Source organism: Drosophila tropicalis, unplaced genomic scaffold (genome assembly GCF_018151085.1).
Source record: "Drosophila tropicalis isolate 14030-0801.00 unplaced genomic scaffold, ASM1815108v1 contig_463, whole genome shotgun sequence".
Taxonomy (NCBI): domain Eukaryota; kingdom Metazoa; phylum Arthropoda; class Insecta; order Diptera; family Drosophilidae; genus Drosophila; species Drosophila tropicalis.
Genome location: NW_027172929.1, coordinates 3,121,293 through 3,145,573, shown reverse-complemented (window position 1 = coordinate 3,145,573; position 24,281 = coordinate 3,121,293). Strand labels below are relative to the sequence as shown.

At 39.4% G+C, this 24,281-nt stretch overlaps 3 protein-coding genes across 3 annotated transcripts; 1 reads left to right on the top strand and 2 right to left on the bottom strand.

Annotated features, from left to right (window-relative positions):
* Window positions 1–13,629: 13,629 nt before the first annotated feature.
* Herc4 (HECT and RLD domain containing E3 ubiquitin ligase 4) lies at window positions 13,630–18,395 on the bottom strand. Its single transcript, XM_068287251.1, has 12 exons — window positions 18,056–18,395; window positions 17,721–17,993; window positions 17,467–17,644; window positions 17,019–17,255; window positions 16,210–16,936; window positions 15,879–16,140; window positions 15,495–15,821; window positions 15,129–15,419; window positions 14,476–15,065; window positions 14,195–14,420; window positions 14,021–14,134; window positions 13,630–13,950 (listed from the first exon to the last, which is right to left on the bottom strand). The coding sequence occupies exons 2-12, from the start codon at window positions 17,787–17,789 to the stop codon at window positions 13,798–13,800; spliced, it is 3,174 nt and encodes a 1,057-aa protein (XP_068143352.1). The 5' UTR covers window positions 17,790–17,993; window positions 18,056–18,395; the 3' UTR covers window positions 13,630–13,797.
* sturkopf (lipid droplet associated hydrolase sturkopf) lies at window positions 18,234–19,991 on the top strand. Its single transcript, XM_068287259.1, is given in 3 exon segments — window positions 18,234–18,761; window positions 18,828–19,429; window positions 19,431–19,991. Coding segments are annotated over 3 exon segments (933 nt in total). The 5' UTR covers window positions 18,234–18,568; the 3' UTR covers window positions 19,569–19,991.
* On the bottom strand, window positions 19,919–24,029 carry Ctr9 (RNA polymerase-associated protein Ctr9). The gene is made up of 6 exons (XM_068287250.1): window positions 23,874–24,029; window positions 23,714–23,812; window positions 22,694–23,629; window positions 21,789–22,625; window positions 21,265–21,722; window positions 19,919–21,187 (listed from the first exon to the last, which is right to left on the bottom strand). The coding sequence occupies exons 1-6, from the start codon at window positions 23,913–23,915 to the stop codon at window positions 20,020–20,022; spliced, it is 3,540 nt and encodes a 1,179-aa protein (XP_068143351.1). The 5' UTR covers window positions 23,916–24,029; the 3' UTR covers window positions 19,919–20,019.
* Between the last annotated feature and the right edge of the window lie 252 nt (window positions 24,030–24,281).

The window sequence follows — 24,281 nt, the reverse complement described above, 5'->3', positions numbered from 1 at the left end:
TAAACTGCCGAGTTATTAGCACTTTCCTGTTTTTTGACTTGTAATTTTTTTCAAGTCCCAAATTTAATGCAATTTTTCTAAGCTCCAAATTCAAGCAAAAGATGAAAAAATCTGGAGAAAACTACAAAATCCTTAATATCTCAGCTCTCCGAAGGACTATCGGGATGTCCTTTGCACCAACAATAGTCCCCAATGATTGGAATGTTTGGGCACAACTTTCGTCCTGATCCTTCAAAGGACTCGCGAGATATTCGCCATTTTGTCATAAGCAAAAAAGTCCTTTTATCTCAGCTTCCCGAAGGACATTATAGGAGCTGATAGTGTCAGTCGATGCGGATCATCAAGGACTACAATCTGACCAAAGGACATCTTGATCGTAATTTAAATGACCGAGTTATAAGGACATTTGTAGTTTTTTGTCACTTTTTTGCCATTTTTCTGACCTCCCCCCTTACAAAAATTCGTGCAATATTTTTGGAAGGATAATGGAAATCCTTGAATGCAGATCGATAGTCCTGATCCTGGAGGCTCCAAAAAGGGATGTCCTGGCGAAATCGATCAATGTCCTGCCGAGATATGGCCTCGAGAAAATTATCCTTTTTACGTTTTTTTAGCTCTAGAATCCACAAATCCTGGCGCAGGACGAAAGGACATGGTTTCCTAGAAAGTGCTTGATGATCTCTATCGATTGGCATCAAAAAAACTTGGGGTCGTCTAAGGATGCAGAATATGCAATTTTCTGAAAAGGACCTTTTTGCAGCTATTTAAAGGACATTCCAGGACATTGTAATGTCAGTCGACGCGCATGAACAAGGACTTCCATCTGGACCAAGGACATCCCGCTCATCCTTAAAACTGCCGAGTTATTAGCACTTTCCTGTTTTTTGACTTGTAATTTTTTCCAAGTCCCAAATTTAATGCAATTTTTTCTAAGTTCCAAATTCAAGGAAAAGATGAAAAAATCTGGAGAAAACTACAAAATCCTTAATATCTCAGCTCTCCGAAGGACTATCGGGATGTCCTTTGCACCAACAATAGTCCCCAATGATTGGAATGTTTGGGCACAACTTTCGTCCTGATCCTTCAAAGGACTCGCGAGATATTCGCCATTTTGTCATAAGCAAAAAAGTCCTTTTCTCTCAGCTTCCCGAAGGACATTCCAGGAGCCGATAGTGTCAGTCGATGCGGATCATCAAGGACTACAATCTGACCAAAGGACATCTTGATCGTAATTTAAATGACCGAGTTATAAGGACATTTGTAGTTTTTTGTCACTTTTTGCCATTTTTCTGACCTCCCCCCTTACAAAAATTCGAGCAATATTTTTGGAAGGATAATGGAAATCCTTGAATGCAGATCGATAGTCCTGATCCTGGAGGCTCCAAAAAGGGATGTCCTGGTGAAATCGATCAATGTCCTGCCGAGATATGGCCTCGAGAAAATTATCCTTTTTACGTTTTTTAGCTCTAGAATCCACAAATCGTGGCGCAGGACGAAAGGACATGGTTTCCTAGAAAGTGCTTGATGATCTCTATCGATTGGCATCAAAAAAACTTGGGGTCGTCTAAGGATGCAGAATATGCAATTTTCTAAAAAGGACCTTTTTTGCAGCTATTTAAAGGACATTCCAGGACATTGTAATGTCAGTCGACGCGCATGAACAAGGACTTCCATCTGGACCAAAGACATCCCGCTCATCCTTAAAACTGCCGAGTTATTAGCACTTTCCTGTTTTTTGACTTGTAATTTTTTCCAAGTCCCAAATTTAATGCAATTTTTTCTAAGTTCCAAATTCAAGGAAAAGATGAAAAAATCTGGAGAAAACTACAAAATCCTTAATATCTCAGCTCTCCGAAGGACTATCGGGATGTCCTTTGCACCAACAATAGTCCCCAATGATTGGAATGTTTGGGCACAACTTTCGTCCTGATCCTTCAAAGGACTCGCGAGATATTCGCCATTTTGTCATAAGCAAAAAAGTCCTTTTATCTCAGCTTCCCGAAGGACATTCCAGGAGCCGATAGTGTCAGTCGATGCGGATCATCAAGGACTACAATCTGACCAAAGGACATCTTGATCGTAATTTAAATGACCGAGTTATAAGGACATTTGTAGTTTTTTGTCACTTTTTTGCCATTTTTCTGACCTCCCCCCTTACAAAAATTCGTGCAATATTTTTGGAAGGATAATGGAAATCCTTGAATGCAGATCGATAGTCCTGATCCTGGAGGCTCCAAAAAGGGATGTCCTGGCGAAATCGATCAATGTCCTGCCGAGATATGGCCTCGAGAAAATTATCCTTTTTACGTTTTTTAGCTCTAGAATCCACAAATCCTGGCGCAGGACGAAAGGACATGGTTTCCTAGAAAGTGCTTGATGATCTCTATCGATTGGCATCAAAAAAACTTGGGGTCGTCTAAGGATGCAGAATATGCAATTTTCTGAAAAGGACCTTTTTTGCAGCTATTTAAAGGACATTCCAGGACATTGTAATGTCAGTCGACGCGCATGAACAAGGACTTCCATCTGGACCAAGGACATCCCGCTCATCCTTAAAACTGCCGAGTTATTAGCACTTTCCTGTTTTTTGACTTGTAATTTTTTCCAAGTCCCAAATTTAATGCAATTTTTTCCAAGTTCCAAATTCAAGGAAAAGATGAAAAAATCTGGAGAAAACTACAAAATCCTTAATATCTCAGCTCTCCGAAGGACTATCGGGATGTCCTTTGCACCAACAATAGTCCCCAATGATTGGAATGTTTGGGCACAACTTTCGTCCTGATCCTTCAAAGGACTCGCGAGATATTCGCCATTTTGTCATAAGCAAAAAAGTCCTTTTATCTCAGCTTCCCGAAGGACATTCCAGGAGCCGATAGTGTCAGTCGATGCGGATCATCAAGGACTACAATCTGACCAAAGGACATCTTGATCGTAATTTAAATGACCGAGTTATAAGGACATTTGTAGTTTTTTGTCACTTTTTTGCCATTTTTCTGACCTCCCCCCTTACAAAAATTCGAGCAATATTTTTGGAAGGATAATGGAAATCCTTGAATGCAGATCGATAGTCCTGATCCTGGAGGCTCCAAAAAGGGATGTCCTGGTGAAATCGATCAATGTCCTACCGAGATATGGCCTCGAGAAAATTATCCTTTTTACGTTTTTTAGCTCTAGAATCCACAAATCGTGGCGCAGGACGAAAGGACATGGTTTCCTAGAAAGTGCTTGATGATCTCTATCGATTGGCATCAAAAAAACTTGGGGTCGTCTAAGGATGCAGAATATGCAATTTTCTAAAAAGGACCTTTTTTGCAGCTATTTAAAGGACATTCCAGGACATTGTAATGTCAGTCGACGCGCATGAACAAGGACTTCCATCTGGACCAAAGACATCCCGCTCATCCTTAAAACTGCCGAGTTATTAGCACTTTCCTGTTTTTTGACTTGTAATTTTTTCCAAGTCCCAAATTTAATGCAATTTTTTCTAAGTTCCAAATTCAAGGAAAAGATGAAAAAATCTGGAGAAAACTACAAAATCCTTAATATCTCAGCTCTCCGAAGGACTATCGGGATGTCCTTTGCACCAACAATAGTCCCCAATGATTGGAATGTTTGGGCACAACTTTCGTCCTGATCCTTCAAAGGACTCGCGAGATATTCGCCATTTTGTCATAAGCAAAAAAGTCCTTTTATCTCAGCTTCCCGAAGGACATTCCAGGAGCCGATAGTGTCAGTCGATGCGGATCATCAAGGACTACAATCTGACCAAAGGACATCTTGATCGTAATTTAAATGACCGAGTTATAAGGACATTTGTAGTTTTTTGTCACTTTTTTGCCATTTTTCTGACCTCCCCCCTTACAAAAATTCGAGCAATATTTTTGGAAGGATAATGGAAATCCTTGAATGCAGATCGATAGTCCTGATCCTGGAGGCTCCAAAAAGGGATGTCCTGGCGAAATCGATCAATGTCCTGCCGAGATATGGCCTCGAGAAAATTATCCTTTTTACGTTTTTTAGCTCTAGAATCCACAAATCGTGGCGCAGGACGAAAGGACATGGTTTCCTAGAAAGTGCTTGATGATCTCTATCGATTGGCATCAAAAAAAACTTGGGGTCGTCTAAGGATGCAGAATATGCAATTTTCTAAAAAGGACCTTTTTTGCAGCTATTTAAAGGACATTCCAGGACATTGTAATGTCAGTCGACGCGCATGAACAAGGACTTCCATCTGGACCAAGGACATCCCGCTCATCCTTAAAACTGCCGAGTTATTAGCACTTTCCTGTTTTTTGACTTGTAATTTTTTCCAAGTCCCAAATTTAATGCAATTTTTTCTAAGTTCCAAATTCAAGCAAAAGATGAAAAAATCTGGAGAAAACTACAAAATCCTTAATATCTCAGCTCTCCGAAGGACTATCGGGATGTCCTTTGCACCAACAATAGTCCCCAATGATTGGAATGTTTGGGCACAACTTTCGTCCTGATCCTTCAAAGGACTCGCGAGATATTCGCCATTTTGTCATAAGCAAAAAAGTCCTTTTATCTCAGCTTCCCGAAGGACATTCCAGGAGCCGATAGTGTCAGTCGATGCGGATCATCAAGGACTACAATCTGACCAAAGGACATCTTGATCGTAATTTAAATGACCGAGTTATAAGGACATTTGTAGTTTTTTGTCACTTTTTTGCCATTTTTCTGACCCCCCCCCTTACAAAAATTCGAGCAATATTTTTGGAAGGATAATGGAAATCCTTGAATGCAGATCGATAGTCCTGATCCTGGAGGCTCCAAAAAGGGATGTCCTGGCGAAATCGATCAATGTCCTGCCGAGATATGGCCTCGAGAAAATTATCCTTTTTACGTTTTTTAGCTCTAGAATCCACAAATCCTGGCGCAGGACGAAAGGACATGGTTTCCTAGAAAGTGCTTGATGATCTCTATCGATTGGCATCAAAAAAACTTGGGGTCGTCTAAGGATGCAGAATATGCAATTTTCTAAAAAGGACCTTTTTTGCAGCTATTTAAAGGACATTCCAGGACATTGTAATGTCAGTCGACGCGCATGAACAAGGACTTCCATCTGGACCAAGGACATCCCGCTCATCCTTTAAACTGCCGAGTTATTAGCACTTTCCTGTTTTTTGACTTGTAATTTTTTCCAAGTCCCAAATTTAATGCAATTTTTCTAAGTTCCAAATTCAAGCAAAAGATGAAAAAATCTGGAGAAAACTACAAAATCCTTAATATCTCAGCTCTCCGAAGGACTATCGGGATGTCCTTTGCACCAACAATAGTCCCCAATGATTGGAATGTTTGGGCACAACTTTCGTCCTGATCCTTCAAAGGACTCGCGAGATATTCGCCATTTTGTCATAAGCAAAAAAGTCCTTTTATCTCAGCTTCCCGAAGGACATTATAGGAGCTGATAGTGTCAGTCGATGCGGATCATCAAGGACTACAATATGACCAAAGGACATCTTGATCGTCCTTTAAATGACCGAGTTATAAGGACTTTTTGAAAAAAATTTTAAACCAGTTACCTACTAAGTAATTCTGTTGGCCTGGTATTTCATATTTTCTCCAGTGCGAATTTCGTCGTTAAAAGATCAAATTTCGCTGCCCGCCAAATTCAAAAAAACCGTTTGGCGGTTAAATTTTAAAATTCAAATGCCCAAAAGTCCGTTACACATTTAATAAAAATTTTAAAGCAGTTGCCTACTAAGTAATTCTGTTGGCCTGGTACTTCATATTTTCTCCAGTGCGAATTTCGTAGTTAAAAGATCAAATTTCGTCGCCCGCCAAATTCAAAAAAACCGTTTGGCGGTTAAATTTTAAAATTCAAATGCCCAAAAGTCCGTTACACATTTAATAAAAATTTTAAAGCAGTTGCCTACTAAGTAATTCTGTTGGCCTGGTACTTCATATTTTCTCCAGTGCGAATTTCGTAGTTAAAAGATCAAATTTCGTCGCCCGCCAAATTCAAAAAAACCGTTTGGCGGTTAAATTTTAAAATTCAAATGCTCAAAAGTCCGTTACACATTTAATAAAAATTTTAAAGCAGTTGCCTACTAAATAATTCTGTTGGCCTGGTACTTCATATTTTCTCCAGTGCGAATTTCGTAGTTAAAAGATCATATTTCGTCGCCCGCCAAATTCAAAAAATCCGTTTGGCGGTTAAATTTTAAAATTCAAATGCCCAAAAGTCCGTTACACATTTAATAAAAATTTTAAAGCAGTTGCTTACTAAGTAATTCTGTTGGCCTGGTACTTCATATTTTTTCCAGTGCGAATTTCGTCGTAAAAAGATCAAATTTCGCTGCCCGCCAAATTCAAAAATCCCGCCTGGCGGTTTAATTTAAAAATTTAAATGCCCAAAAGTCCGTTACACATTTAATAAAAATTTTAAAGCAGTTGCCTACTAAGTAATTCTGTTGGCCTGGTACTTCATATTTTTTCCAGTGCGAATTTCGTCGTAAAAAGATCAAATTTCGCTGCCCGCCAAATTCAAAAATCCCGCCTGGCGGTTTAATTTAAAAATTTAAATGCCCAAAAGTCCGTTACACATTTAATAAAAATTTTAAACCAGTTACCTACTAAGTAATTCTGTTGGCCTGGTATTTCATATTTTCTCCAGTGCGAATTTCGTCGTAAAAAGATCAAATTTCGCTGCCCGCCAAATTCAAAAATCCCGCCTGGCGGTTTAATTTAAAAATTTAAATGCCCAAAAGTCCGTTACACATTTAATAAAAAATTTAAAGCAGTTGCCTACTGAGTAATTCTGTTGGCCTAGGACTTCATATTTTCTCTAGTGCAAATTTCGTCGTTAAAACTTCCAATTTTGTTCTTGATGATCTCTATCGATTGGCATCAAAAAAACTTGGGGTCGTCTAAGGATGCAGAATATGCAATTTTCTAAAAAGGACCTTTTTTGCAGCTATTTAAAGGACATTCCAGGACATTGTAATGTCAGTCGACGCGCATGAACAAGGACTTCCATCTGGACCAAGGACATCCCGCTCATCCTTTAAACTGCCGAGTTATTAGCACTTTCCTGTTTTTTGACTTGTAATTTTTTCCAAGTCCCAAATTTAATGCAATTTTTCTAAGTTCCAAATTCAAGCAAAAGATGAAAAAATCTGGAGAAAACTACAAAATCCTTAATATCTCAGCTCTCCGAAGGACTATCGGGATGTCCTTTGCACCAACAATAGTCCCCAATGATTGGAATGTTTGGGCACAACTTTCGTCCTGATCCTTCAAAGGACTCGCGAGATATTCGCCATTTTGTCATAAGCAAAAAAGTCCTTTTATCTCAGCTTCCCGAAGGACATTCCAGGAGCCGATAGTGTCAGTCGATGCGGATCATCAAGGACTACAATCTGACCAAAGGACATCTTGATCGTAATTTAAATGACCGAGTTATAAGGACATTTGTAGTTTTTTGTCACTTTTTTGCCATTTTTCTGACCTCCCCCCCTTACAAAAATTCGAGCAATATTTTTGGAAGGATAATGGAAATCCTTGAATGCAGATCGATAGTCCTGATCCTGGAGGCTCCAAAAAGGGATGTCCTGGCGAAATCGATCAATGTCCTGCCGAGATATGGCCTCGAGAAAATTATCCTTTTTACGTTTTTTAGCTCTAGAATCCACAAATCGTGGCGCAGGACGAAAGGACATGGTTTCCTAGAAAGTGCTTGATGATCTCTATCGATTGGCATCAAAAAAACTTGGGGTCGTCTAAGGATGCAGAATATGCAATTTTCTAAAAAGGACCTTTTTTGCAGCTATTTAAAGGACATTCCAGGACATTGTAATGTCAGTCGACGCGCATGAACAAGGACTTCCATCTGGACCAAGGACATCCCGCTCATCCTTAAAACTGCCGAGTTATTAGCACTTTCCTGTTTTTTGACTTGTAATTTTTTCCAAGTCCCAAATTTAATGCAATTTTTTCTAAGTTCCAAATTCAAGCAAAAGATGAAAAAATCTGGAGAAAACTACAAAATCCTTAATATCTCAGCTCTCCGAAGGACTATCGGGATGTCCTTTGCACCAACAATAGTCCCCAATGATTGGAATGTTTGGGCACAACTTTCGTCCTGATCCTTCAAAGGACTCGCGAGATATTCGCCATTTTGTCATAAGCAAAAAAGTCCTTTTATCTCAGCTTCCCGAAGGACATTATAGGAGCTGATAGTGTCAGTCGATGCGGATCATCAAGGACTACAATATGACCAAAGGACATCTTGATCGTCCTTTAAATGACCGAGTTATAAGGACTTTTTGAAAAAAATTTTAAACCAGTTACCTACTAAGTAATTCTGTTGGCCTGGTATTTCATATTTTCTCCAGTGCGAATTTCGTCGTTAAAAGATCAAATTTCGCTGCCCGCCAAATTCAAAAAAACCGTTTGGCGGTTAAATTTTAAAATTCAAATGCCCAAAAGTCCGTTACACATTTAATAAAAATTTTAAAGCAGTTGCCTACTAAGTAATTCTGTTGGCCTGGTACTTCATATTTTCTCCAGTGCGAATTTCGTAGTTAAAAGATCAAATTTCGTCGCCCGCCAAATTCAAAAAAACCGTTTGGCGGTTAAATTTTAAAATTCAAATGCCCAAAAGTCCGTTACACATTTAATAAAAATTTTAAAGCAGTTGCCTACTAAGTAATTCTGTTGGCCTGGTACTTCATATTTTCTCCAGTGCGAATTTCGTAGTTAAAAGATCAAATTTCGTCGCCCGCCAAATTCAAAAAAACCGTTTGGCGGTTAAATTTTAAAATTCAAATGCTCAAAAGTCCGTTACACATTTAATAAAAATTTTAAAGCAGTTGCCTACTAAATAATTCTGTTGGCCTGGTACTTCATATTTTCTCCAGTGCGAATTTCGTAGTTAAAAGATCATATTTCGTCGCCCGCCAAATTCAAAAAATCCGTTTGGCGGTTAAATTTTAAAATTCAAATGCCCAAAAGTCCGTTGCACATTTAATAAAAATTTTAAAGCAGTTGCTTACTAAGTAATTCTGTTGGCCTGGTACTTCATATTTTTTCCAGTGCGAATTTCGTCGTAAAAAGATCAAATTTCGCTGCCCGCCAAATTCAAAAATCCCGCCTGGCGGTTTAATTTAAAAATTTAAATGCCCAAAAGTCCGTTACACATTTAATAAAAATTTTAAAGCAGTTGCCTACTAAGTAATTCTGTTGGCCTGGTACTTCATATTTTCTCCAGTGCGAATTTCGTAGTTAAAAGATCATATTTCGTCGCCCGCCAAATTCAAAAAAACCGTTTGGAGGTTAAATTTTAAAATTCAAATGCCCAAAAGTCCGTTGCACATTTAATAAAAATTTTAAAGCAGTTGCTTACCAAGTAATTCTGTTGGCCTGGTACTTCATATTTTTTCCAGTGCGAATTTCGTCGTAAAAAGATCAAATTTCGCTGCCCGCCAAATTCAAAAATCCCGCCTGGCGGTTTAATTTAAAAATTTAAATGCCCAAAAGTCCGTTACACATTTAATTAAAAATTTAAAGCAGTTGCCTACTGAGTAATTCTGTTGGCCTAGGACTTCATATTTTCTCTAGTGCAAATTTCGTCGTTAAAACTTCCAATTTTGTTTTTGATGATCTCTATCGATTGGCATCAAAAAAACTTGGGGTCGTCTAAGGATGCAGAATATGCAATTTTCTAAAAAGGACCTTTTTTGCAGCTATTTAAAGGACATTCCAGGACATTGTAATGTCAGTCGACGCGCATGAACAAGGACTTCCATCTGGACCAAGGACATCCCGCTCATCCTTAAAACTGCCGAGTTATTAGCACTTTCCTGTTTTTTGACTTGTAATTTTTTCCAAGTCCCAAATTTAATGCAATTTTTCTAAGTTCCAAATTCAAGCAAAAGATGAAAAAATCTGGAGAAAACTACAAAATCCTTAATATCTCAGCTCTCCGAAGGACTATCGGGATGTCCTTTGCACCAACAATAGTCCCCAATGATTGGAATGTTTGGGCACAACTTTCGTCCTGATCCTTCAAAGGACTCGCGAGATATTCGCCATTTTGTCATAAGCAAAAAAGTCCTTTTATCTCAGCTTCCCGAAGGACATTATAGGAGCTGATAGTGTCAGTCGATGCGGATCATCAAGGACTACAATATGACCAAAGGACATCTTGATCGTCCTTTAAATGACCGAGTTATAAGGACATTTGTAGTTTTTTGTCACTTTTTTGCCATTTTTCTGACCTCCCCCCTTACAAAAATTCGTGCAATATTTTTGGAAGGATAATGGAAATCCTTGAATGCAGATCGATAGTCCTGATCCTGGAGGCTCCAAAAAGGGATGTCCTGGCGAAATCGATCAATGTCCTGCCGAGATATGGCCTCGAGAAAATTATCCTTTTTACGTTTTTTAGCTCTAGAATCCACAAATCCTGGCGCAGGACGAAAGGACATGGTTTCCTAGAAAGTGCTTGATGATCTCTATCGATTGGCATCAAAAAAACTTGGGGTCGTCTAAGGATGCAGAATATGCAATTTTCTAAAAAGGACCTTTTTTGCAGCTATTTAAAGGACATTCCAGGACATGGTAATGTCAGTCGACGCGCATGAACAAGGACTTCCATCTGGACCAAGGACATCCCGCTCATCCTTAAAACTACCGAGTTATTAGCACTTTCCTGTTTTTTGACTTGTAATTTTTTCCAAGTCCCAAATTTAATGCAATTTTTTCTAAGTTCCAAATTCAAGCAAAAGATCAAAAAATCTGGAGAAAACTACAAAATCCGTAATATCTCAGCTCTCCGAATGACTATCGGGTTGTCCTTTGCACCAACAATAGTCCTCAATGATTGGAATGTTTGGGCACAACTTTCGTTCTGATCCTTCAAAGGACTCGCGAGATATTCGCCATTTTGTCATAAGCAAAAAAGTCCTTTTATCTCAGCTTCCCGAAGGACATTCCAGAAGCCGATAGTGTCAGTCGATGCGGATCATCAAGGACTACAATCTGACCAAAGGACATCTTGATCGTCCTTTAAATGACCGAGTTATAAGGACTTTTTGAAAAAAATTTTAAACCAGTTACCTACTAAGTAATTCTGTTGGCCTGGTATTTCCTATTTTCTCCAGTGCGAATTTCGTCGTTAAAAGATCAAATTTCGTCGCCCGCCAAATTCAAAAAAACCGTTTGGCGGTTAAATTTTAAAATTCAAATGCCCAAAAGTCCGTTACACATTTAATAAAAATTTTAAAGCAGTTGCCTACTAAGTAATTCTGTTGGCCTGGTACTTCATATTTTCTCCAGTGCGAATTTCGTAGTTAAAAGATCAAATTTCGTCGCCCGCCAAATTCAAAAAAACCGTTTGGCGGTTAAATTTTAAAATTCAAATGCCCAAAAGTCCGTTACACATTTAATAAAAATTTTAAAGCAGTTGCCTACTAAGTAATTCTGTTGGCCTGGTATTTCATATTTTCTCCAGTGCGAATTTCGTCGTTAAAAGATCAAATTTCGCTGCCCGCCAAATTCAAAAATCCCGCCTGGCGGTTTAATTTAAAAATTTAAATGCCCAAAAGTCCGTTACACATTTAATAAAAATTTTAAAGCAGTTGCCTACTAAGTAATTCTGTTGGCCTGGTACTTCATATTTTCTCCAGTGCGAATTTCGTAGTTAAAAGATCAAATTTCGTCGCCCGCCAAATTCAAAAAAAACCGTTTGGCGGTTAAATTTTAAAATTCAAATGCCCAAAAGTCCGTTACACATTTAATAAAAATTTTAAAGCAGTTGCCTACTAAGTAATTCTGTTGGCCTGGTACTTCATATTTTCTCCAGTGCGAATTTCGTCGTTAAAAGATCAAATTTCGCTGCCCGCCAAATTCAAAAATCCCGCCTGGCGGTTTAATTTAAAAATTTAAATGCCCAAAAGTCCGTTACACATTTAATAAAAATTTTAAAGCAGTTGCCTACTAAGTAATTCTGTTGGCCTGGTACTTCATATTTTCTCCAGTGCGAATTTCGTAGTTAAAAGATCAAATTTCGTCGCCCGCCAAATTTAAAAAAACCGTTTGGCGGTTAAATTTTAAAATTCAAATGCCCAAAAGTCCGTTACACATTTAATAAAAATTTTAAAGCAGTTGCCTACTAAGTAATTCTGTTGGCCTGGTATTTCATATTTTCTCCAGTGCGAATTTCGTCGTTAAAAGATCAAATTTCGCTGCCCGCCAAATTCAAAAATCCCGCCTGGCGGTTTAATTTAAAAATTTAAATGCCCAAAAGTCCGTTACACATTTAATAAAAATTTTAAAGCAGTTGCCTACTAAGTAATTCTGTTGGCCTGGTACTTCATATTTTCTCCAGTGCGAATTTCGTAGTTAAAAGATCAAATTTCGTCGCCCGCCAAATTCAAAAAAACCGTTTGGCGGTTAAATTTTAAAATTCAAATGCCCAAAAGTCCGTTACACATTTAATAAAAATTTTAAAGCAGTTGCCTACTAAGTAATTCTGTTGGCCTGGTATTTCATATTTTCTCCAGTGCGAATTTCGTCGTTAAAAGATCAAATTTCGCTGCCCGCCAAATTCAAAAATCCCGCCTGGCGGTTTAATTTAAAAATTTAAATGCCCAAAAGTCCGTTACACATTTAATAAAAATTTTAAAGCAGTTGCCTACTAAGTAATTCTGTTGGCCTGGTACTTCATATTTTTTCCAGTGCGAATTTCGTCGTAAAAAGATCAAATTTCGCTGCCCGCCAAATTCAAAAATCCCGCCTGGTGGTTTAATTTAAAAATTTAAATGCCCAAAAGTCCGTTACACATTTAATAAAAAATTTAAAGCAGTTGCCTACTGAGTAATTCTGTTGGCCTGGGACTTCATATTTTCTCTAGTGCAAATTTCGTCGTTAAAACTTCCAATTTCGCTGCCCGCCAAATTCAAAAATCCCGCCTGGCGGTTTAATTTAAAAATTTAAATGCCCAAAAGTCCGTTACACATTTAATAAAAATTTTAAAGCAGTTGCCTACTAAGTAATTCTGTTGGCCTGGTACTTCATATTTTCTCCAGTGCGAATTTTGTAGTTAAAAGATCATATTTCGTCGCCCGCCAAATTCAAAAAAACCGTTTGGAGGTTAAATTTTAAAATTCAAATGCCCAAAAGTCCATTACACATTTAATAAAAATTTAAATTTTTTTGGCCTGATATTTGATGTTATCTCCAGCTCAGCAGCGTCGTGAGAGGACAGTCGTACGACTATTTAGTAAAGACGACCAACTCTTTACTTTTTATTCAAAATTAAAAAGGTTAAATTTGTTTGACTTTACAGAAGTATATTGAAACAGTTACAGCTTCAATATTTATTTGTTTTTCGCGCAACAATTTAGACCTTTTAATTATTGTGTGATAATCCGTCGACGTTTTAAAGTCTGGAACTGCACATACATACATATATACATATTATTGATGGGAACTAAACAAGTTTGACATTGTATACATATGTACATACATATATATTATATATATTTTTTTTATTTTTTACAACAATGAATTATTCTGCTAGATATTTTCTTCTTTCGTGTTTAAAGCTATAACACAATATTATTCATTTGATTTGATCGATGATAAATGTGTGTGAGTGTATACTCTGGTTTCCCTTCTGTTTTCAAATTTAATATTTATCAGAAAATAAAACAAAAAAATACATGACTGCGATAAATTAAAATACCTGTACTCTGAATTCTTTATACTAAGAGAAACTAAAAGCGGCATAAATGGAAAAACAAATATCGTTCCCATTTGAATCAGGTCAGATCAGACCAAACTGAAACCCTGAGTTTGTTGTATGGCCTGTTGCAATTTGTACTTAAGACGCTCCTTGGTCTTATAGCGAGGCAGATCCAAAAGATTGAAACATGTATGAGCCACGGGCAAAAAGCGTTCATCGAGTGCGGGTTGGATATGAATCTGGAAAATACATAGAAAACACAATTAGATCTACTTTTGCTTTTTAATGGAATTCCCTTTGAAACCTTACTTGAATGGCCTTCATGCCTTGAATGGGAATGCGATCACTGCCGGTCAAAAATAGAAGAAAACTCTTTTTTTCTGCCTCGGAAAGATCATGGAATACTTCCCAGAACCATTTAATCTAAAATATAGTACAATGCAATTAGGCGAATCAAAAAAATAATCCAAAAAACAAACGTACAGTATCATCGGCAGTTGTATAGCCTTCTTTGTACTCGCAATTATTCTGCAAGACCTGCCAATCGTATTCCTCATTTCCCACCACCATAGCCATTAGCTCCTCGGGTTGGAAAATCTGTATAATGCGGCCGGAACACACCCTCATGAAACCTTTGTGAAAGGCATTGTATGGCAACTCTACGCATTTGTTTAGTACAAAATCCACATACAGTTGGACAAACTCTCGTCTGTAAAAGGATTATGATTTATAGTGATTCTTCACATTCAAAAATACAACCTTACCTATTCTCCATTGTGACGGTAATCTCATTACCATTTGGCTTAAGGCACTTTGTCTCTGATTCCCCAAAAACTTCTCTAGATATTTCAAATGTTAAATCAAAAGTCTCCTCGAAATCGTCTCCATCATAGTCCAATAGAGCGTGCAATGAGTTAGCTTCTGTCGGCGACAATTCCCGCAAATCACTTAAATCTACATTTTTGCCCAAAAGCTTCTTATACAATGCCAATGGGAACGGCATATTGATAATTGTAAAGTTATAAATGGCCAGACCACAAAGGATACCAATTAAATAGTACATGGTCTCTGTCTCAAAAGTAAGATCAGCGAACCATAAAAGCCGGGTCTCTTCAAACACCTTGAACATTCCATATTTTGGATCAACCAGATCCTTTAGGAGCAGCATAAAGAACTCTTTACGAACCCCGCCGGCATCTTCGGCTTCCTCGCCATGAAATTTGATTTTTAGTGGCTTTTTGAGATCACCAAGACTATATCGTTGCAATTCCCGCAGCGAATCCTGTACAATATTGTCCCGGGTCACATTTAAAACAACGTAATGGCATATCGGATCATAATTGAGCAGATCAATCTATTTAAAAGTGAGAAAGTTGACGAATGACGAGCAGAATTGATAAAATAAAATTATTCTTACACTAAAAGCTGCACTGGTCATAGCAGAATACATCTGCCATGTCTGATCCGCCTGGAGCATTGTCGTCTTGGCCGAAGCGTTTAATAGGAATGGGAAATTGCATATATTAAATTCATTTTGATTCTCCGACAATATCCAGCGTAAATATTCTCGCTGCACATCCACATAATCTGAGAGTTCTGTCCAATGGAACAGTTGATAGTTCAATCGCTCTTCCCGTTCGTTGTTTATCTCACAAAGATATTGAAGCAGTCTCAAGATCACCTCCAATTCCAAATTGTAAGGCAACAACTGATAAGCAGGAGAAAGAAAAAACAGGTTGAAACAAATATGGAACTAAATTGAGCTCAATGGTAATTGGATTACCCTCTGTTGTGTGTCCGATGCTTGATGATTTAGGACATTCAAACCCATTTTAAAACTAACTATATGAACGACCACATGCAAAAAATTATTGACCATATGCTCATAGTATTCCATGGTCGTTTGACTCCACCATTTCTTGAGGACTTTGTGAGGATTTTCAGTCAAACTGAAGATGGCTTTGGCAAATGGCACGTGGAGGCTCTTGTAATGTTTGGAATTGACATATTCATGATACAAAGGCAGAAGCAAATACACCCGCATGCTTTCCACATCCGCCGGCGAGGCAACAAGTGAACCAATCAACTCTTTGGTCACATTATCCCAGATCTGGTAAAGGTAAAAAAGATATCGAATGTTTTTTTTTTTTTTCATGGACTTACTTACCACCTGCTTGACGCCCTCGTTCTCCACTCTTCGGAGATTATCAAAAGCCAATTGTGCCGCGTTTAAGTCTAGTCCATGGTTTCGAATAGAGCAAGCAACATGTTTATCATTTGCCAATAGAAATGATGCATTTAGACAAGCCTGACTTTTAAAGATTAGCTCCATAGAATTTAGCAAATCCAAATCACATTGATCTCCCTCCTTGAAACGGGTACATTGATTGGTGGCCTCCGCTGTCAAAGTGAGAATCTGGGATTTGGCTCTGGAAATATCAAAAAGTCGAAACCTTTTTAAATATATATTCAATATGCTATTATTGGCGGGTACTAACTTATAGTGTCGAAGATCAGCAGGTGGAACTTTATCCGCAAGCAATGTAGTGGTAACTATGGATAGATCCCCTCCGGAAAATATTTGGTGTGTGACAACTAAAGACTTCGCATCATTGGATTGCAGAAGAGCTGAATCACTAGGTGATACCCATGGACCAATAACTTCTTTGGGTAATGATAGACTGTTGGTACTTCTATTGCCCAATTGCCCGGAACTTCCAAGCCCGAAGCTATAGACTCGGCCACGTGATGGAACTAAAGCCAACGTATGACGATTGCCGCAAGTCACTTGCGTAATGGTACTACCCATTAGCTCCATGACCATGCGGGGCAGCATTTCGTTTGTATTGGAACCATGTCCTAACTGACCATAGGTGCCAGCGCCACAAGTGAATACGCCACCATCATTGGTGAGGAAAACAGAAAACTCATCGCCACAGGCTACAAAACGGACGCCGAGTGTACGAAGGGTCTTCAGCTGGGTGGGATATGCACGATTTAACTCATCATTAAGTCCCAGTTGGCCACAATTGTTGCGGCCAAAGCCAAATACAGCGCTGGACTTGGAGATCAGGAAAGAATGATTGCCGCCACATGCAATGGCAGCCAAGGGAATGCCCAGGAGTGTAGTTAAACGCAATGGATAATTGCAATGGGACAACTCTTGTGGTGGTTTCACACCTAGCTGCCCATAGATATTGGAACCCCATGAATAAAGTTCACCACCTGTGAAAAATCAGTAACTCAGTGTCTACAAAGGCAATGGACCAAGTATTTTTCTCTCTCACTCTTATTTTTCTTTACTTACAGCTTGTAAGAGCCAAACTATGATTATTGCCACAGGCAATCTGTACAACATGCTTCGACACAAGACTTCGTATAATTTTTGGAAGATCAATAATGCTCTGATCTGTGGATTGACCCAGTTGTCCGCAATCATTGTCGCCCCAACTTAAGACTTGACCCCATTCGGTTAATGCCATGGAATGCCGACTGCCGCAAGCTATAGCAACAACCACATAGTTTTGGAGCTCGGGTATTAAGACTGGAAAGGATTAAGATTATGTCAGGCCAGAGTGTCAACTCCCACAAAGCATTTGCTGAATGACGGAGAAGTGGAGTGTGGCGATGGTGATGGTGGTGGTATTAGTAGTAGTAGTAGAAGAAGTTGTGGTTAATGACAAAAGAAGAACAAAGAGATGGAGACAGAAAAAGAAGTGGGGAAAATAGACGATACGACATATGGAATTACATACGAAATGGCGACATACGTGGCCTTTTAGTTGGCAAATTATGTCCCAGCTGGGCCTGGTCATTGTTGCCACAAGCATAGACTTTGCCATTGGCAGTCAAAAATAATGTGTGTCGGTGTCCACAGGCTATCTGGCGCAATGGTGCATCTGGTTTCCAAGATATTTGGCTAGGTATAAGTATCTGGAGCATAGAGCAAGATATAAGTGGTATTATAAAGCCTCCACTATACAGCCAATATTATCAATGGGTGATTTACCTGCTCACTCTCTATGCCGCCCATACCCAACTGGCCATGGGATGCATTGCCCCAACAAAACAAATCCATGGCACTTCTTTCACTTAGGCTCTCCTCTTTTGTGTATGTGTTGTTGCTATTAATGCGTATCCAATTTGTTGTGGGAACATTCGAGAAGCTACATTCCTTGTACAATTTTCACTTTAGATTTAATATAATTGTTGCTGTTGTTCTTGTAGTTGTCGTTGTCGTTGCTCTCTTCGCACAAACATACAAAATGTTCGAGGCTGCCAACTGTGGGCAAAAGAAATAAACAATTAATTTTGAGCCGGCATAATTGGTTCCACCACAAAGACCTTGCTTCTTGGCCAGATTCTGAGAAATCTTTATTTTATCACCCACAAGCTGAAATGTGTTTTCCTTTTTTTTTTTTTGTTTACTTTTTAATTTTTATGCAGTCGCCGGTAATTGGCAGATTCTTATAAACGTACAAGTTGGCAGCACCGTTCTCTGCTGTTGATTATTGTCGCTGCTGGTGGTGTTTTTGTTGTTGTTAAACACCGTCCGAATTTTTTGCACTGACTAAACGAACTTGTGACCTTTATTTTGTATTGTGTTAAGCAAAAATATTAAAATAAACGAATATAAAAGATAAAGTGTATACATATACAAAAACATTGAACAGAAGACGAATAATACTGCCCACTACACACATAAACATAAATTCAAAATTTACTAGGGACAGACAAAACAAAAACCGGTTGCTTGTCTCCGACCTGGAAAATTAGACAACTCAGCGAAAGAACACCTATTTCCCTGTATTGAGTTGCATTTAATTTCATTTGCCACGCCAACGCGACCCAAAAAACATGCAAGAGGCGTATGTTAATATTAATAATATACCGACCCATATAATAACCTACGGGAAATGGATTGAGGAAACAATAACCGAAAAGGAATTGGTCATATGCATCACTGGAAACCCAGGACTGCCTGGTTTCTATACCGAATTCGGAGCGAGCCTACAGCAAGAGTTGGGTAATCTGCCTGTCTGGGTGATTGGTGAGTAAGCGCGAATTCCAAATAGTCATGCTAGCCTTATCAATTAATTCACCTGCCTGTCTATAGGTCATGCTGGTCACGACGATCCACCCGAAGCTAGCATTCGGGAGGTGCCCCAACTTAGTGGCAATGAGGAGCTGTTTAATTTGGATGGTCAGATAAGGCATAAAATCGAATTCATTACAAAATATGTTCCCAATGATGTGAAAATTCACCTAATTGGTCATTCGATTGGCGCCTGGATGATATTACAACTTCTTCAGGAGCAAAGCATAAGGAAACGGATCAAAAAGTGTTACTTGCTCTTTCCCACCGTTGAACGGATGATGGAATCACCCAATGGTTGGATATTTACCAAAATAGCGATGCCCCTGTATTCCGTTTTTGGATATATATTTTTTAGTTTTTTCAATTTTCTGCCTGTTTGGCTACGAATGATCTTGATACAGATATACTTTTTAATATTCTCCATACCAAAAGTTTTCATCGGTACGGCGTTAAAGTATTCCAAGGCTTCGGTGGCAGAGAAAGTTGTCTTTCTTGCCGATGATGAAATGGCACGAGTCATTGGACTTCAGCACGATATTGTGGAAAAGAATTTAGATTTGTTGAAATTATATTATGGGACCACAGATGGTTGGGTTCCCATCTCGTATTATGAGCAATTGAAAAAAACACTATCCACAGGTGGATGCTCAATTGGATACAAAGAAAATCGATCATGCCTTTGTCCTTAGACACTCAAAGCCCATGGCACTAATTGTTAGGGATATGATTGAAGAGAATCGGGAACCGAGCAATATTTAGTTACTGTGTCAATCTATAGCCAATTGTTGCCTAATGATCTAAGCTGGATAATGATTCATGTTAACTCGATTCATGTTAACTCTTATCACCATTTCTTTAGGCTAGATTTCAATTCAGAAGATAAGGTAAACACCTTATGGTAATTACTAAGTAATAATTAATAGATAAGTATAAACACCGCGTATATTCCAATCCAATTTTAAGGCATTTGATTTCGAATAAGAAATTTACTTCTGTTTCTTGCCCATTTAAGATGTTTCATTCCTTGAGTTTTAGATTGATATTTGAACTAGTAAGCGACTGGAATTCGATGTTACTTTTTATCGACACATAAGCAACTGTCACAGAAATGTTTTTTTAATTTTATTTAATTCTTTTGCATCTCGAAACGAAAGGAAATAAAATTTATTATATTAAAATGAATGGAGTTGGTTTTTGAAATTAAAATTCGTCAATTCTCTGGTGAACCGGAACGACTGCGTGATGAAGACCGGGAACGACTGCCGGAACGATTAGAACGAGGTGATCGTGATCCGGATTTTGAGCGGGATCTTGATCGTGATCTTGACCTTGATGGGGATTTCGATGCCGATCTTGATCTCGACCGCGAACCAGATTTGGAGCGTGATCTCGATCTTGATCTTGAGGCCGATTTCGATTTGGATCGTGACTTTGATCTCGACCTGGATGCATCCGACTCGGCTCCAGAGTCAATGCGATTCTTGGCACGCTTGCGTTGAGTTACACCAGCATCACTATTGCTACCAGAGCTGGATCCGCTGCGACTGCGGGTCCGTTTGCGACCACCACGATCACTGCCACTGGCAGGACTTCTGCTGCCACTGGCGGCACTTCTACTTCCACTTCTACTTCTACTTCTACTTCTACTGACACTGCGACTGCGGCTGCCACTTGGCGACCTGGAACGACTGGCCCGACTGCCACTTCGGTTTCTACTTCGGCTGCGACTCCGTTTGCTATCACTCTCCGACTCGCTTGTCGAGATGGTCTCCTTTGATACGATCTTAAGTCGCTGCTTCGCCGATAGCTTCTCCTTCGACTCCTTGACCGCCTTGGGCTGCTTCTTCTTCTTCTTACCAGATTTGCTACTAGCGCTGGGTTCCTCTTCGCTATCGCTTTCATATTTCTCCGTTTTACGCTTACGTTTGCTTCCTTTCTTGCCATCCGCCTTGGCCTTGCTCTTCTTCGGAGGCCGTTCACCTTCGGCTCGAGGCGCTCCAGTATCATCACTTCCACTGTCCGAAATATAATCATCCTTTCGCGGACGACCACTGCTCTTTTTGCGATCCTTTTCGGCTATGATTAGCAGATTCTTTGTCTTTTCCACATACTCCTGGCGCTTGGCCAGCAATTGATCGCGTGAGGTCTTGGCTTCCTCTTCCCGTCTTTTGCGTTGCTCGGCTACCTTTAATTTGAAAGCTTCACGTTCCTCTTCCTGTTTGCGACGCAGTGAACGCTCCTCTTCGTCGATCCGCCGAGCGCGGCCCACATGATATTGCGCTTGTGAGAGTAGATCCTGGCAGGTATTGGCCTCAATGCCAGCCACCTCAATATTGAAACGAGTCTTATCACCATGCACAGACAAATACTGGAAATATCTAAAGAAGATGATCCAAATTTAATTGATTAATAACTATTTTGTATTTATGCGCAATAAATTGCCTTATCTACTTACTTGTGGGCCAACTCCAGTTCGTTGACCGCCTGCAGCACTATTTCCAATGTCGATTTCTCATCCTTTAATATGGCCATGGCCAAGCGTGATAAGACTACGGCTATATTGAACAATAAAACTGTATCTTGGGGTGCCACACGGCGTGCCTTGAGCAGCACTGCCTTGGCCTCCACCAGCTTGTTTGCCCTGAGATACGCCCGGGCCAGATATTGCATCACCTCCACATTGTTGTGCTTGAAAAATTTCTTCATGCAGTTTTCATACATTTGTATGGCACTAATGTATTGCTTCTGCTCCACATAGATGTGGGCAATGTTTAACCAAACATCGCAGAACTCGGCAGTTGCCTCACGAACTTGAGCAAAAATGTCGCGTGCCTCTATCACACAACCCTTGTGGGCCAATACGGCTCCAATGCCATTGGCGGCCCAAATATTGCGGCAATCATTACGCAGAACCTGTATAAATCCAAATATTGGGTTTAGATATTCTCTCTTAGTTTTACTATTATTCCCTTGCATTACCTGCTTGAAAATGGCCAGAGCCTTTTCCTGATGTTTCCGCTCTTTTTCCTTATCTCTGCTTGGTTGATGCAGTGTCTGTAGCGAAAAGTTTCCCAAGGCTATTAGAGAATAAGCATCGGTCGAGGTGGATGGATTTTTGAGTATAGTTTCAAAATTCTTTTGACCCAAAGCAAATTGCATTTTGGCCAAATGCAAGTTACCCAAGAGAGATCTGGCATCTGGATTGTCATTATTGATATTCAAGGCATCTTTGAAAAAATCAGAAGCCACAAAAATCAATCCCTTATCCCTGGCCATACAGCCCAAGCGTAAATAGCAATCAATATAATTGGGATGCTCCCTAAGGATTTCCTTATACAACTTGTCGGCAACATCATAGCTGCTCATGGCCTCATTAAGACGGGCCAAATTGTATTTCATGGTAACCTGAATGGATTCATAATATTTGACATCCTTGTCCATTTCGGAGGTAGCATGCTGCAGTGCACTCTCCAATGTGTCTTTTGCCATTTTCAGATTGCCCAAACGATAATGCAATGAGGCCACATTATTCTGAATCTCGGCAGGAATCTCATATTTTGCCTTATCGCGCAGAATGCTCGATGCTGTTCCATAGGCATTTAGCGAAGCTTGCAAATCATTCTGCTCCAATATTTGTGCCAACTCAATCCAGGCCTCAATATCCTCGGGAAACTGTTCAGTGACTTTTTTTAGATGCGTTTTGGCCATATCTCGTTTGGTCTGCGAATTGGAATGGGCATACAAAGAGCCAAGAATTTTCATTGTCTCGTAGTTACCCGGCTGGATCTTCAAGACCTTCTCAAAGCACTGGGCGGCCTGCGAAGTAAGAAATGTAAATGGCATTTATTTCTATATTTCATGAAAAATTATCCTTTGTTACGCACATTCTCGGTATCACCGCGATAGATGTACATCTGTCCCAGTCCATAGTGGGGCAACACAAAGTTTGCTGGAGCAATTTGGGTCGATTGATAGTAGTACTGAAACGCCTGATCATAGTCACTCTGGGCATGAAAACTCCGAGCCAATTGGTAACAACTCTCAGCCCGCATAGCTTCATTCTCCGTATTATGAAAAGCATGCAAAGCCAGATGATGAACCTTCTGATAATCCTTTTTAAAGAAAAAATGATTCGCTAAATGATTCAATACCATAGGGTTGGCATTATCGATGGTGTAGGCTTTGGACAGCATTTGCACTCCCAATTTATTTGACTCGGGTTCCAGTTGGTTTAGTTTAAGCACAGCGAGGCCAATCAAGGCACCGACACATTGTTGGTCCAACTGCAAGGCTCGCTCGAAAGCCAATTTCGCCTTCACCGGATTTCCCATTTTAAGAAAACAATGGGCCATGCCTATTCTCACATTAGCCGGACAATTGGGATTAGTGCGCAACGCTTTCTTGTAGAAAGCCATTGCTCCTCGATAATCCTTGCGATTGAACGCAATGCACGCCTTGCCCAACAGAGAGGGTATATTTGAGGGCGATTGATTCAGCACGAAATTGAATTGCGCATCGGCCTGATCCATTTTGTCACCCTCTAGCAGACAGAAATAGGCTCTGCCTAGCAAATGGCTCTGATCGTACATAATGATCTTATCGGCGCTCGTATACAGGTTAGTGGCCTTCATAAATAGCTCGCGTTTCTTGTCTTTTGATTTCTCCCGATACGCCTCCTGTACATAGTGCGCAGCCAACATGTCCAGAGCGCGCATCGAATCCTTGTCGGAATCGCGATAGTCCTTTGTGGCACATATTCCCCGTGATTCCTCCAGTAAAGTAACAAAGTCTTCGGTCTTCTTTTGCTTATAGTAAGCCAGCTAACGAAATGGAGAAAGTCAAGAACAGTACATACATATGTTAAGACCAACATCTCTGAGTCTGCTTTTACCACAAACACTTACCGCAACATTAACCCACACATGCAGTGGAGCACGTTCTTGCTTCAAAATACTCAACACTTCCTGGCAGTCCGGCAATTGATCCGGATCCACTTCGATCACCTGCGAAAAGACCAAATTTTATTGAAAATTCTGCGTGAAAAACTCCCATAGAAAAATATACCTCATCTGTGTCCTGCAACGGAATCTCAATGCAGTTGGACATCTTGGCAGCTTATTTGGCTGTGAAGCCTATCAATTTCAGCAATTTTCACTTATTTTGATTAAATTGTGAAAAATGTACAAAATTTACAAAATTTTCAATCCGATTTGTTTTCAGCACGCTAGTGATTGTAATGCGAGCGATAAACTTGAGAGGCCGCCAAACAGACTTGACAACTCGATAAGAAAAAGGCTAGATCTGTGGGCATTATATGTAGTTAAATGATAATAAATCTTTAAAACTTGATATTCAATTGACGTTATTAACAATGAAATCTACATATAAATTCCTGTGAATAAATAAAACAAACAGATTTGAATAAAGATATTTGTGATGCTTGTTGTCAATTTTTTAGCTGTTTGTTACCTC